The sequence below is a fragment of the Typopeltis vanoorti genome, chromosome 11 (genome assembly GCF_054136105.1).
Source record: "Typopeltis vanoorti isolate ZY-2024b chromosome 11, IOZ_Tvanoo_1.0, whole genome shotgun sequence".
Taxonomy (NCBI): domain Eukaryota; kingdom Metazoa; phylum Arthropoda; class Arachnida; order Uropygi; family Thelyphonidae; genus Typopeltis; species Typopeltis vanoorti.
In genome coordinates this window covers 81,018,292-81,034,220 of record NC_143559.1, presented here as the reverse complement: position 1 = coordinate 81,034,220, position 15,929 = coordinate 81,018,292, and the positions used below count along the sequence as shown (strand labels likewise).

Sequence of the window (15,929 nt, the reverse complement as noted above, 5' to 3'; positions counted from 1 at the left end):
ACACTGCTTGAACATACCACATCCAATGGCAATTCGTCCAATAACACACCACCCTATGAAAGAAAATCTAGCCCTGACTCCCTTCTTAGCAGCATTCATTCTCAGCTTCCATAGATTCCCTCTTGTCCTTTCCCCACCCTCCATATAATGAAAAATTCCATCAACTGAAATCCTGTATGACTCTTTCAGAAGTTTGTACGTCTCAATCATATCACCTCGCTTTCTCCTGTTTGCTAGTGTCTGTGGTCTACAAATTCTCGAATTGTATTCATAATCAGTATTCCACAATCCTGATATTTTAACACTCTCCTTTGCACTCCCCCAACTGTTTCAGAAGCACAGCAGAAACCAGGAGACCAGCCCTGCACACAGTACTCCAAGTGAGGTCTTATCAAGGCCTTGTAAAGAAGCAAAATGACATCCTTACATCCTTATCTTTACATGTTAAAGTTTGTTTCAGCATTGCGATTATCTTTCAAGTTGTATTTGCAATCTTTGCTAACCGGCCCCTGAACTTCAACTTCCTATCTACTAACACTCCAAGATCCCTAGGGTGATAAGTTTTTTATAGCATAATCCCACCATATAATACAACATTGAATTTCTAATCCTGCCAAAATGCATGACTTTACATTTACTGACATTCATTTTCCCATGCCCACATTTCCAGCCTATGCAAATCATTATGCAAATACTGCATATCAGCACCATTCCTGAATACTCTACCTATCCTTGCATCATCAGCAAATAGCTGATGATGCAAGGCCTTGTAAAGAAGCAAAATGACATCCTAATGTCACCTGGCAAATCCTTCCCAATGTCATTAATGTACAGACTGAATAACAGTGGACCAAGGACTGATCCTTTTGGTACACCTCTAGTTACCTTAAATCTTGCAGACTCACTTTCCCCATATACCACTTTTTCATATCAGCCAGCCATCCTATTAACCACACTAATATTTTATAATCCAAACCCATATTCTCCAATTTATGCAACATTCTTTCATGCTGTATTCTGTCAAAAGCCTTAGTAAAATCAACAGGTATCATGATGTATCCATTTCCCTTGTCTAGTTCAATGGTAACATTATTATAGGATGTGAGCAAGTTGCTAAAACAGGACCTTCCCTTAGTAAACTCTTGCTGTTCATTGCAAAGTAGAGATTCACTGTCAACCCATTTCAGAATGCGAGCCCTAAGCAATTTTTCCAAAATCTTCACCTCCACCACCACTCCTGAGATACATTCTTTCCATTCTTGCAAAAATCTTTCCTGTTCTGAGACTCAAATTATATTCAAATTGTAGTCAAAGCAATTCAATTGAACACTCTTTTAGCACCTGTGCTGATAATCCATCAGTCCCTATTGCTGAATTCTGATTCAATTTGTGCAACAGCTCTAATATTTCCTCTTCATACACTGAGTTTCTTCAGAAGAGGTAGCAGTGAACTCAATGTTGCATACACCAGATTGACAGCTTTAGCAAAATGGGTACTCATTAGTTGAACAACCTATTCTGCATCTGTCAGCCATCACACTGTCTGCATTCAGAAGAGTTATTCCTTCATATTCATTCTTTCTTTCTTTTACTTGCAGCATGTCAATAAAATTCTTGTGGGCTGTCTTTAGCTTGCAAAGCCAGTTTCTTTTCATATTCAGACTTAGCTTTCCATACAACATTTGACTCTTCTGGCCTGCTACTTATAATTTTCATAAAGGACATTATCCTTATGCACACAGTATTCTTTCCACGTCATCCGATTCTTATGAATCTCTTGCTAAAAGATTACACATCTATTTGACTCCTACATTATTTATTCACTGTTTCAGAAGCACAGCGGAAACCAAGGACACATTCTGATATTGCATCATTTAAGTATTTTTTAAATGCTTTCCATGCACTGTTGATATTCTTCCCATCCAGTAACTAATACAATTCCACTGAACCCAGTATACTCCTCAGTTGGTCATAATTTCCTGTTTTTTTAGTTCAGCATATAACCTTTTCTGAATGGAACATTCATAAACTTAGTCGGTTCCCAAGTGAGTATTGCATGATCACTGTCACCAACCAGAGGCAGAATAGTTACATCTTTAACTGAAACACCCTCTGACACTATAATCCAATCTAACACTTTGACCTTGAGTTCCTTCTGTCATGTGCTGCTTGAAGAAGTTGTCCTGCATCAGCTGAATAAATTCAGTTTCATTCTTCTCATAAGATTTTACTGCTACTCAAGCAATATTTGGATAATTAGTCTCCCATTATGATTACTCTTTTTGCACACATCCTCTCTATTTGGTGATACATTTCTTCATCTCTAGCAAGCAACCAATCCACCAGGTCTGTAGTAACACCCCACTACATATTTAATCTTGTCAGACTCCACTTCACACCAGATGGCTTCAAACTCATTACCACATGAAATATTGTAGTAGTAGTACTACAATCATAGGTCTCAACTCTAACTAGATTCAAGTCTTCCGATATCATTAGTAGCATGCCCTTTCCTCTTCTATCCTGTCTATCCTTCCTAGAAATACTGTACTCTTTACACTCACTACTAGTTAGTATGTCTGATTCTGATATCTAGGTCTCACTAATACTTTAATCTGAAGTACCAACATATTGACCAAGGCAACAAACTCTACCCTTTTGTTTCTGATACTCCTGGCATTCGTATATAGACATAATAAGCTACCTGCATGTTCTTTTGCATACTCTTGTGTGCTGTTTGCACAACACAGTTGGGCAACTTGCTGATCTTCATTCTTCTCTAATGCCTTATACATGTAGACATCTTTGCACATGTTTGATGGGTCCAAACCAGACGAGCACAAAGTCGAAATCATTCTCCTCAATAATAATTTCCATGATAATGCCTATTCTCATCATTAGCACAATTATATAACATTGTTACTCCTACACTCACCATTCCTACCATTATAATTAAGTTTCCCTGACTCTCTCTGTGTTAGGTCTCATACCAGTTATTAGTTTTTCACGACTCCTGAGCCAAACGCATTCAGGTGTAGGCCATCCCTCTTATACAAATCCAATCTTCCCTGAAACTCACTCCACACATCCAAAAATGCACATTCATTCCTTCTACACAGTTTATGCATTGAATTGTTTGCTATCATAGTCCTTCTGCTTAATTCATTTTTATCATATCAAGATAATATGCTCTTTTATAATATAATATCAAGGTACTATTTTCACTTTTTTCACTCTCACTTCTTCCAACAACTCTTTTATGTCCTCTTGTACTGAACTTATCACTAGTCAAGTCATTAGTACCTACTACATTTACAATCTCTTTTACTCTTTCATTTCTGTTTGCTATATTTTAAATTTTTGCTCCTGAAAAACTTGACGTTATAGCCTGCTTATTAACAGCATGTTTTATGATAGTCGCCATACCAAATAACATCCTTCTTTTTACAAATGTTACATTTGTATAAAGAAGGATGTTAAAGAACCTGATTCCATGCTTTGTTTCTTATTTTGCTGCTTAATTTTCTTTTCCTCACTATGATCATTCAAATGCCTCTCAACTTTCTGTAATTCCCCCATCATCTCTCTCTCATAATTTGCTTTAATGCCACTATTTTGGAGGTTAATTCATTTCAATAACCACCTTAGTGGGGCAAGCCTCCTTGTTCTTGACTTTGCTGCTCATCTTAGCATTACATCTTTACATTTTTGACACCATTTAGAACTATATTTATTATATCAATATCTTAACAAAAAATATGTTATAAAACACTAAAAACATGAAACTCTACACTAATATACTATAAAATGCCAATTATCTAAGGGAAAAATACAATAAAAAGGATGGAAACCACCACTTTTACACAAGCTCTAATTCACCGACAATCACTATGTAGCCTTGAACCTAAATCGCCAATAATTGTGTTTACACACACACACACAAGGATAAGAACCATTTCACCTCTTTACAAGAACTTAATACAATTCCACCTAGACCATGGTGCACAAATTTGATTTCCTGGGCTCTGATGGAATGAAGATGCTTTGGAGAAGGTGCAAAAAAAGAATTACAAAGACAATTTCTGGATTATGGAATGAAGATTAAGGACAGTTTGAGAGCATGTTGACTTCAGATGTTAGTAAACAGAAGAAAGGAGAATGATAAAATAAGGACTTATGTCTAAATGGTTGTTATAGGATATTGGTTGATAGAATTTTTCATTGTATGGAAGGTGGGGAGAGGATAAGGTGGCATCTGTGGAAGTTGAGTTAGTGTGCAGTTAAGAAAAAGGATGAGAGAGAGATTTTTCACTCACAGCTTACTGAGTGAGTGGAACAGTTTGCTGTTCAAGTGCTGAATGCATCTAGTGTGAATGAGTTGAAGAGAGGATATGACAGCTGGTGAGTTCTTCACTCTCTAGAGGTCTTTGGTGATGAAAATAATAATAATGAAATCTAAATCAAAGATTATAAATCAAATTAAAAATCTTTATAGTTAATATAAAGGTTTAGAGGAACACAGGAAGAATGAAAAAGTTCAGCAGTAAAATGGAAAACAAACCACAGAATCAGGTAAGCTAGTATGTAATAAAAAAAATCTGGTAAGTAAAGTTGACTATAAAAAGAAGGATGTTATTTGGTATGGTGACGCTATCATTAAACATGCCATTGATGAGTGAATTATAAAGTCAAGTTTTCCTGGAGCAAAAATTAAAAATATAACACAAGCATGTCTTTTCTGTTTTTGAAAAGTAAAAAAGATAATAATTGTAGTAGCCACTTAACTAGGAAGACTAGTTCAGTATGAGAGAGGACATAAATGAGTTGTTGGAATAGGTGAAAGTGAAGAGTGAGAAAGTGAAAATAGTAAGTATATTACCTCAATATGATAAAAATGAATTAAGAAGAAGGGCTATGATGGCAAATGATTTGATGCTTAAGCTGAGAAGAAGGAATGGATGAGAATTTTTGGATGTGTGGAGTTGAGTTTGAGGAAAGATTGGATTTGTATATGAGAGACAGCCTACACTTGAATGCATTTGGCATCAGAAGTTTTGAAAAATTATTAATTGATATAATACCTAACATAGAGTTAGGGAAACTGAATTCTGATGAGTCGAATAATGATAATCTGTATATGTAAAAATGACAATGTTAGATAAATAACTGTGTTAATGATGGGAATGGTTATTATTAGGGAAATGATTATGAAGAGAGAACGATTCTGTGTTAATCCAGTTTGGACCTATCAAGAATGTGTAGTGATTTCTGCATAAGTAAGGAATTAAATAAGAACAGAGATCTGCAAGTTGTTGAACTGTGTCATGCAAACCACAGCAAGTGTATACAAAACAGCATGCAGGTAATTTATTATGTTTATACATGAATGCTAGGAGTATCAGAAACAATGGAGTAGAGTTTGTTGCCTTGGTTAATATATTGGGACCTAATATTGTAGGCATTAGTGAGACCTAGCTACCAGAAACAGATGTACTAATTGGTATCCAGTGTAAAGGGTACACTATTTTTAGGAAGGATAAACAGGATAGGAAAGGAGAGGGCATGCTGCTAATGATATCAGATGACTTGAATCCAGTTAGGGTTGAGACCTATGACTGCAATACTAGTAACAGTTTTTCATATGGTAGTGAGTTTGAAGCCATCTGGTGTGAGGTGGAATCTGACAAGATTAAATACATAGTGGCTGTTACTACAGACTTGGTGGATCGGTTGCTAGTGACGAAGAAATGCATCACCAAATAAATACATTGGGTGCGAAAAGAATAATCGTAATGAGGGACTTCAATTATCTAAACATTGATTGGGTAGCTACGAAATCACATGAGAAGAATGAAACTTAATTTACTGAGCTGTTGCAAGACAACTTCCTGAAGCAGCATGTTGAAAGTTGAATGTTTTTTCACTTGGTTATACCATAAATTAAAAATGCCCAAGAAATTATATTCTTGGTTTACTTGGATAAAGGATGAAATTGCATGCGAATTCACTTCACCACCTATAATCCAAGCAATATGTGATAGAAGGAACTCTTGGTCAAAGAGTGTTAGATCTGATTATAGTTTGTTAAAGACATAACTGTTTTGCCTTCGTTTGGTGACAGTGATCATGCTGTACTCACTTGGAAAGTGGTTAAATTTATGAATGCTCCATTCAGAAAAGGTTACATGCTGAACTACAAAGCAGGAAATTATTACCACCTGAGTGTTATGCTTGTTTCTGATACCATGGTATAAGTTATTGGATGGGAAGGATATTGACAGTGCGTGGGAAGTGTTGAAAAAAATATACTTAAATGATGTCATATCAGAATGTGTCCCTGCAATTCGAAGAACAAAGAGAGTAGAAGTGAAATGGATGTGTAATGTAATTAAGCAAGAGATTCATTAAAAAAGAAAAAGGTGATGTGGAAATAATATTATGTGCATAAAGATGATGTCAGTTATAATTATTAATAGCAGTCCAGAAGAGTCAAGTGTTGTACAGAAAGCTGTCTGAGTATGAAAAGAAACTGGATCTCCAAGAATTCCATCTTTATGCTGCAAATAAAAGAAAGAGTGAATTTGTAAGAATAACTCTACTGAATGCAAATGGTATGCTGGTGACTGATGCAGAAGTGATTATTCAACTAATGAGCAGCCATTTTGCTAAAAGCTATGAACCTGGTATATTCAACATTGAACTCACCACAATCTCTTCACCATATGAGGAAACTCATGTGAATGAGGAAGTACTACACAAACTTTTGTTTGTGTAGTACTTCCTCAAACACAAACTGAATAAGAATTCAGCAATAGGGACTGATTGAATATCAGAACATGTGCTAAAAGAGTGTTCAGCTGAACTGACTATTCTTTTGACCTGGCTGTTTAATATGTGTCTCAGAATAGGGAAGATTCCACATGAATGGAAAGAATGTATGGTAATTCCATTGTACAAGAGTGGTGCAAAGACTGATATATCCAGCTATCGACCAATTAGTATTTCAGGAGTGGGTGAAGATTTTGGAAAAATTGGTTAGGGCTTGCATTCAGAAATGGTTGACAGTGAATTTCTGCTTTGCATCAAACAGCACAGGTTTACTAAAGGAAGATCAAGTTTTAGCAACTTGCTTACATTCTATAATAATGTTACCGAGTTAGACAAGGGGAATGGATATACTATGATGCGTCTGGATATTTTGCTAATGCTTTTGTCAGAATACAGCATGGAAGACTGTTTCATAAATTGGAGAATATGGGATTGGATTATCAACTATTAGCATGGATAAGAGGATGGCTGACTTACAGATATCAAAAAGTTGTATATGGAGTGTTTGTCAATCTGCAAGATTCAAGGTAACCAATGGTGCACCTCAGAGATCAGTCCTTGGTCCATTGTTATTCAATCTGTATATTAATAACATTGGGAAGGATTTGATATGTGACACAGCTGTTTGTGGATGATGCAAAGATAGATTGGGTAGTCAGGAGTGCTGCTGATATCTAGCACTTGCAGAATGATTTGAATAGGCTGGAATTGTGGACATGTGAAAATGGCTGTCATTTCAATGTTAATAAATGTAAGGTCATGCACTTTGATGTAAGTAGATATCCAATGTTGTATTATATTGGTGGGATTATACTAGAAGAAACTGATCAGTCTAAGGATCCTGGAGTGTTAGTAGATAAGAAGTTGTGAAGTTTCAGTGACTATGCAGCAAAGATTGCAAATACAACTCTAAAGATAATTGCACTGCTGAAACAAACTTTAACATGTAAAGATAAGGAAATTATTTTGCCTCTTTACAAAGCCTAAGACCTCACTTGGACTATTGCACTCGAGTATGGTCTCTGGTTTTTATGGTGATTCTGATGCAGTGGAGAGAGTGCAAAGCAGAGTGTCAAAAATTATATAAGTTTGTGGAATACTGATTATGAAGACAGATTGAAATTTTGTAGGCTGCAGACACTAGCAAACAGGAGAAAGAGTGGTGATATTATTGAGATTTACATATTTCTCAAAGAGTTATACAGAATTTCAGTAGATAGAATTTTTCATTTTATGGAGGGTGGGGAAAGGATGCAAGGGCATCTATGGAAGTTGAGAATGAACACTGTCAAGAACGGGATTAGAGCTAGAATTTATTGTCATAGAGTAGTGCGTGATTGGAATGGATTGCCTTTGGATGTTGTTTACAAAGTAGCATCAATAAATTCAAGAACAGCTATGACATCTGGTACATGTCAGGAATTTGATGCAAATTCCTGACATGTATGGATTCAAATTGATGCAGATTCCTGCAAATAGTATGGACTCCCTCGATGAGTTCCTGAATCCCTGGAGGTACCTCTTAATAATAATAAACTGTAATCATTGCATAAAATGGAATGAATATGATCATTGAAACTGACTGCTTTCATTGAGTAATGTCTGATATGTAGTACTATTTCATTAGGTGATTTTCTTCCACTTGAAATGGATGTTAGACAGTGATCATTGACCCTTGCTCCTTCCCAGGTATCTACAGTATCCCTCTCAGTGTGGTACCCAATATTTCAGACAGGCAGGATGGACCTACTTGTTAAAAAGAAAATACTAGAAAAAGTATATTCAGAATTATCATCAAATTCCTGACATGTACCCTCATGCACTTTATTTCTGTCTTCTAAGACACTTTTTACTATATCAATCCATTAGATCTTGGTCTTCGTCTGGGTCTTTTTCTTGCAATATTAGCACACAACACATCTTTTGTTAGTCTTTCCTCTCCTGGTCATTTAAATAGAAAAGTGACCATACCATCTGCTTAACACATTCCCAAATTGCCAAGAATGTCAGTTTCTTTCCTATCAACAAATTGCTTTGTTTTTAATCCCATTCCACACACACAGTATTTATTTGTTATAGGCCTTGTAGCCACTCACATGTAGGAATGGTATTAAAAAAAAAAAAAAAAAAAAAAAGATTTTCTACAAATATTCAAATAATTTCTTATAATTTTTTTATTTTATTTTATTAATAAATAACTTTGCTTAATGCAAAAAAAAAAAATCTATATTGAGAGCATTATAAGGAAATCACTTTAATATTGTTTTTTTATATAAAATTTTATTACTAATCAATAAAATCTTGTTTCAGTTCACCAGCCAAAGTCAGAATCTTTTTCGTCACAAAATGGAAAATATCCTAAAAACAAAAGAAGCAGGAGAAAAGCAAGATTGAGGAAACAAGATATAAGTTTACCAACAAATTTTGTGTATGTGTTAAAAATTTTTAATCTCTTGAATATAGACAAATATTTATAATTATTCAGAATACAGGTGGCGTTTGATTTTGCAAAATATGTTATATATGAATAAATAGCTCACAGTGCTCATGCAGGCTTGTAGTTAACTGCTAGGGTAGGCTAGTTGTGAAAGTCAACTGAAAATGAGAAAACTGTTCTTAGTTGATAATCAGATTATTATCTGAAGTGAGGAAGAGCAAAGCTAGATCTTTCTTTCTAGTAATATGATTATGTTTTGGTAGCTTTAATATTCACTGGATTATCACCCTTACTTGAGAATGACAAGAAGGTCATTGTTTAAAGTTGGTTATACAAGAACTTTAATCATTTGAGTATTGCAAGGTTTTCTAAATGAATAGGAATGAGTGGGAATGGAGGAAGAGTGTGTCTGTGGAAGTACAGAGCCCTGGCATACTGTTCTTGCATTGATAGAGATATCTGATGACAGGAAACCATACACCATGATATACAGTGAATAACCAGAGAAGAAACTTGTACTCCAGTCGCAAAAGTCTTGAGAGAGAGATCATATGGTGATGACCTGAGACTTGATCAGATGCCTTGGAAATATTAAAAGTGATCACAAGAATTTCTGCAAACTTTTCCATGGGTTGTGTTCAAAAGAGAATAAGGTTAGCTAGGAGATCTGCTGTGGGGCAAAAGTGATGGAATTCATATTGGTGAAAACTAAGTAAATAATGATGTCCAATAATGAAGAAGTTGGCCATTAAGATCTTTTACATTTTAGAGAGTACTGAGGTGAGATCAATGGGAGTAGTTTGTGCCCTTTTATCTCCTTTGTTAGGAAGAGGTTCAATAAAAGTTTGCTTCCATGCTGTTTGGTGACAAGGTGACCAATAATGGTAGAGTTGGTACAAATTCTGGAGCACAAGCTTTTACTACAACTAGAGGATACTATCTGCGCCAGAAGAGGATTTATTATTAAGGCTGTTGAGTATTTTCCTGATGTTTTTTGGCAAAAGTTCAGAGAAGACCTGCTGTGGAAATTCCATTGGATGGTGGGAGAAGAGATTTGCTTGGTTGTCTCTACAAGAACTGGAAGTTATGGTTGTTTTGAAATTACAGCAGAAGCAAGTAAGGTTATGAGCCAATGTATTATGTTGGTAATTATATGTATTCTTCTGGTGTGTTTACCTGTTGTGCAGAATGAAAAACCTGAGCTTCCAGAAGGAAACATCCTGCCATCCTCATATGAGACAAGAGCTAGAGGAAAAGATGATATCAGAAGGTAGGTGGTTTAACAATCATACCATCTGGATGTGAAAGAGGTGGAAACATAGAAGGGCAGAAGTTGCACCCAGCTGCTATTTTGAAGCAAGCTTTTTCTGTTTGGTCCTTATGATGTCTGATTTGTATTTTTCAATTGGTACAAGCTGTAGTGTAAGATGCATGATGGAGTGTTTGAATCGAGCTGTTGAGTGAATGCTGAATTTTTGTCTTGGACTGCTTTGGCACATTGTTAAAGAATGAGAGCTTCAGTAAGACTTGAGGATTTTGAGTTGAGTGGGGAGTAAAGACTCTTATTTCAGCAAGAATTATTTCAGTTATTTTATCAGAACAGGACAGTAAAAATGATAATCAGACAAAAGAGATAGAGAAATCCAAAGTTTAGAAATTGAGGAAAGAGTACCATAAAGGTGAAATGAAAACTGAAGATAAAGTCTGGAGTAATTACTGTGAAAGATTGCTAAATGAAACAAGCAGTGACAGCAGAAAAACATTCAAGAGGAATACAATCAGGCATGGGATACTTGAGGTAGAAGACTCTTCAAAACCTTGAAATGTGGAAGTAATTCGAGAGATGATATTCAATCAGAAATGCTCAAGGATGCAGGTATAAAAGTTTTACAGTGGCTGCTTTGAATAATTCAGAAGCCTGGTCAGAGGATCGAATTCCAGATGGTTGGAGTATAAAGCTCTCATAGTTGTCTACTAAACGAGTATGTGTTCCTAATAAGATTTATGCAGGTTCACTTGAGGAAAATACTAAGAAAAATCATGAAAGGGAAGCTTGGGGAAGAACAAGCTGGGTTCAGGCCAAATAGAAGTTGTCAGGATCAGATTTTCACTTTAAGACAAATAGTTGAATAATCATTGAAATATAACAAGGATGTATATCTAAGTTTTGTAGATCTGGCATATGACAAAGTGCCAAAGAGAAAAGCTGTTCAAAATGCTGAAGTTACATAGTGTAAATGGGACATGATATTGCACAACATGTAGTCTGTATTTGAGTTGTAAGTCAGCAGTTAGAACCGAAGGAAATGCAGAAAAATGGTTAATTGTTGTGCAGTTGGGAAGGTTATTATTAATAATGTGGATGCGGTAGCCCTGCAAGAGGATGTGAATAAACTGTATGAATGGGGGTCAGTTTAATTTGCCTAAATGTTGATGTTAGGCTGCATACTCTGTTGGAGGAACTGTACTGGAATTAGTGGGGGAGGCAAGGGATGTAGGAGTTATTGATAGAAACCTGAAATTTAAAGAACATACTGCAATAGGTGGTGAAGGTAACCCAGAGGATGCTGACCTATAGAGGTAAGAGTTATCATTCCATTGTTAATGATGAAAAATTTTCAACAGGAAATTAGTAATGATGTAACTTTTTTTGGTATTGTAGTATCATAATATCCTGAATCTCCTCCGTGAGGATATATATCAGGAATTTGATGTTGTAATCCCAAAGTTGGGATGACTATTGCGATTTCATTGGATGAATAAGTAGAATTATCTGGTATTCTGGCAGGTATATGAAAGATTTGTTTTTAATTATTACCAACAGGAAATTGCTAGCTTGGGTTGGCAGAGTGGTTAACATACTCCCCAGCCAACAGGCAGATAATATCATATGCATGGATGTTAGCAGTTGTCTTTAGATGAGCAATGAATCCCATTGCCCAGTGTGAGACTGTCAGCCTACTTACTGGAGGCCTGAAGTGGCCTTGAAAAATTTCCATGTTTATTCTCTAGAGCAGGGTTTTGAGATTATTTAAATAAATAAATTAACTTAAAAAAATCCATAGCCTGCCCATTGTACTAATGTACTATAGGTTTACCTTTTATGTGTGGAAGGAATAGTAGTTAAGCTTTCTCTCCTAGCTTGGTTTATGACATTAGAAAATGTTCAAGTCTCCAAGAAAGATTATCTCATTGTTTAGATAATTTCACTGTATGTGATCAACTTTAACAGTTAAATCATCAAAGAGGTCTGTGTTTTCATCTGAATTAGGAGACTAGTAAAGACAGTAAATGAAGACAAAGTTAGACCTGGAAATCTTGAGCCAAAGGAGATCATGTAGAGGAGATTCATGGTTTTGGTAACCTTTGGCATGATATTTCAGACCTTACAAAAGCACTGATTTTCTTTTAGTGATTTTTGGTTGTGACCATTGAGAGGAGGTTTCTTTAGTAGTGAAAATTTCTTGTTGCAAGATTTAGATGATGAACAGGATATGAAAGCTCTTGATAGTAGGCATTTAATAAAACCGTATTGTTGAGATATTATGCACTGATGTTTGAATATAACTGCTAGAGAAAGTAAGTTTGCAGTAGATGGAAGTTGATAGGGAGCTATGTGTTTCCTTTTTAAAAAGAGAAGGCACCAAGAAAGGATATAAATGGAACTTCTGCCTTCAGGTTCCATTTGATTATGTTTCTAAAGTGAATTTGATTCTGGGATGTAGGTTATTTATTTTTTATAAGAAACCAGTCTGTTCTTGATGTTTTTTTCAAATTGCAAAAATAATAAACATACTTTACCCCTTTGTTTCTGATACTGTTTCTGAAATATTCTAAGTTCATAATGAACTTGAAGCCACAATGTCTGATGGAAATTCAGAAGGCAGAAGTTCGAAGGTATCATTTAGGTATGTTGGTGAAAAATGAAGTGATATCAAAACTGACAATCAGATCACAGGTTCTCTAATTCTTTAAATAAAATTGGGGATATTTTTCATAAAAAAAAAAAAAAAAAGGGAGTGACCACTAAATGAACTAAGGAGATGGAGACTTGAAAATTTGATTCGATAGGAAGTCCTATCAAGAACTTCCTATAATATTAACAGGACTTCCTGTTGAGTGAATAATCAGTTGTAGAGGATATCCAGGTTTATGTAGTAGCTTAGGAAGATGACAAATCCTGGGAGGTCTTGCATGATATAGTCTAAGATTTTGAACAGTATCTGAGTCAAGGAATTATTATCCAGCAAAGAATTAAGTTGATTGTTGGTGGAGTCTCTGCCAACAACATAGGTGTTATGATCACGTAGGAGAATATCCATCTTGTGTTTATATTAAGTAGCATCTGGTACAACAGTGATTTTTTTCTTTTATTAGCTCTGGTAATGCTTAAATTTTTGTTTTTTCTTATTTCTTTTGTTATTTTGAGGTCACTATTAATTTTGATTACCCCAAAATGTAACTTATTTCTATCAGGGCCAGCTCAGATGTCGGTTTTTCAGACCTCAGACTGAGGCCCACACTTTCAAATTTTTAAGAAAATTTGATAATAGAATTTTTGATGTTTCAGAGATGTATTGATATGGGAAATATCTTAGTATATAACTATATGTATTTAATGTTTGTAAATTATGTTTAATAAAATATATGATTTTTCAATAAAAAAAGTTATTTTTTGCAAATGTTTAGGGACTTTTGATAATAACTTATAATAACTTTTTCCCAAGGCCCCGCAAAACCTCCAACTAGCCCTGATTTCTGTTTTTATAGAAAAGATAAGAGATGCACTCGGTATTTATGTAGAAAATCCAGATATTGGAAATGTTTGGAAACATTACAAATTTGTGGCCTCGAGCTAAGAGGTTGAGTCATCCTCTGTCAAGAATTGTTAGAAAGTTTAATAATCCACTTATTATAAAGTTTGCCATAATTAGGAAGTCATTGTAGGAGGTATTCACATTTATTGTTGAAATTATGTGTGTGTGTTATGCAGAACCTCATGGATTGCTTAAAATACTTAACTAGATTTAACAATTCTTAATTGATGTGAGATAGTTCAGATTCTAGTTTGGAAATTTCTAGGATGTGAGTGAGTTTTGTTTTGAATTCCTAAATTGTTTGTTTACAAGAATGACTAGCTCTTATGTAAATTTTATGTAGTCTTCCTGATTGAATGCTTTCTTTGATTCTGGCAAAAGTAGAGATGATATTTGACCAGAAATTCTCAAAAATGGAGATAGAAAAGTGTTACAGTGCTGCACTGCATAATTCAAAGTGCCTGGTCATAAGATTGAATTCCAAATAATTAATGTAGAACTTTCATTGTACTCACATGTAGAAAGGGAAATAAAACTGAATGTTTTACATGTAAGATATACAAACTCAAGATCTCAAGAATACAAACATACTTGAGAAAAGCTGAAGAAAAACTGGAAGACGGTTTCAATAGTAGTTTTTTCTCATCTCTCTTAAAGTAAAAATTCAAGATTGAATTTTTACTTTAAGACAGGTGAAAAATTGTGGAAATATAACATGGATTCTGTAAGAAAGTTTTATAGATCTGAAAAATGCATACATTAAGATTTCAAGAGAAAAGTTTTCACACACACAATAAATAAATAAATAAATAAAAACTGCACTAATATGGCATAAATGAGACATATAAAGCAATATATAGTCTGTACCAGGGGAGTATGCCCCCCCCCTAGTACAGACTATATATTGCTTTATGTAGTCTGTGATACCACCTGAGATTAGCTCTGCTAAAGCATTCCTGGATGCTGACAATGTCAAGTGCTTTCTTAATATTCTCGTTTTTAATATGATATTGTCATTGATACCATCTGTTTGTGCCTCTAATCTTTCTCAGGACTCTCATATCTGTGGTCTCTAGTCTTTGGTCAAGTGTTTTACTTCTGACTCAGCTCTCGCATCCGTAAGTTAAAATTGGCTTGAATACTGTCTTGTATACAGCTAATTTAGTGTTTTGGCTAATTTCTCTCTTATTCCATATAAATTTATTCAGTTGACTTCCTACCATATCAGCTTTGTTGATTCTGTTGTCTATTTCCATATTTAATTTACCATCTTCACTAAAAATCGTGCCTAAGTACCTGAAATGTTTTACTTGTTCTATAGGTTCTCCATTCACAATGCAGTTGATATTTTCAACGTTTCTGCCTATTTTCATTGTGTTTGTCTTTTTAATGCTGACTTTTATACCATATCTATTACAACAGTTATTCACTTTAGTCAGGGAATCTTGCAGACTTGTAGCGGATTTATTTAGAAGTATAACATCTGCAAAGAGCTGAGATTAACATCTACAGTTTTAATATCAAGGTTAATAATACCACTTTCCTTTATAATGTGATCCATATAGATAATGAATAACAGAGGAGATAATGTACATCCTTGTCTGCCACCAAATTTAACATTAAACCACCTTCCTGTACTTCTTCAATTCTAATTGCCGACTTACAACTAAAATAAAGACTAAGTATTGCTTGATATAATGTCCCATTGACATTATATAACTGTAGCATTTCAAATAGATTCTCTCTTGGTACCCTGTCATATGATATGCCTTTTCCAGATCTACAAAACTTAAATACAGATCTTTGTAATATTCCCATGATTTCTCAACTATCTGTCGTAAAATGAA

The 15,929-nt window shown here is 34.8% G+C and overlaps 1 protein-coding gene across 1 annotated transcript in view; it reads left to right on the top strand.

Annotated features, from left to right (window-relative positions):
- LOC150101787 (actin nucleation-promoting factor WAS-like) overlaps positions 1-15,929 on the top strand; it is a 112,846-nt gene that overhangs the window by 44,441 nt on the left and 52,476 nt on the right. Inside the window, exon 6 of the mRNA XM_090400881.1 lies at positions 9,139-9,256. Coding sequence (XP_090257007.1) covers positions 9,139-9,256 — 118 coding nt within the window. The remainder of the gene's footprint in view (positions 1-9,138; positions 9,257-15,929) is intronic.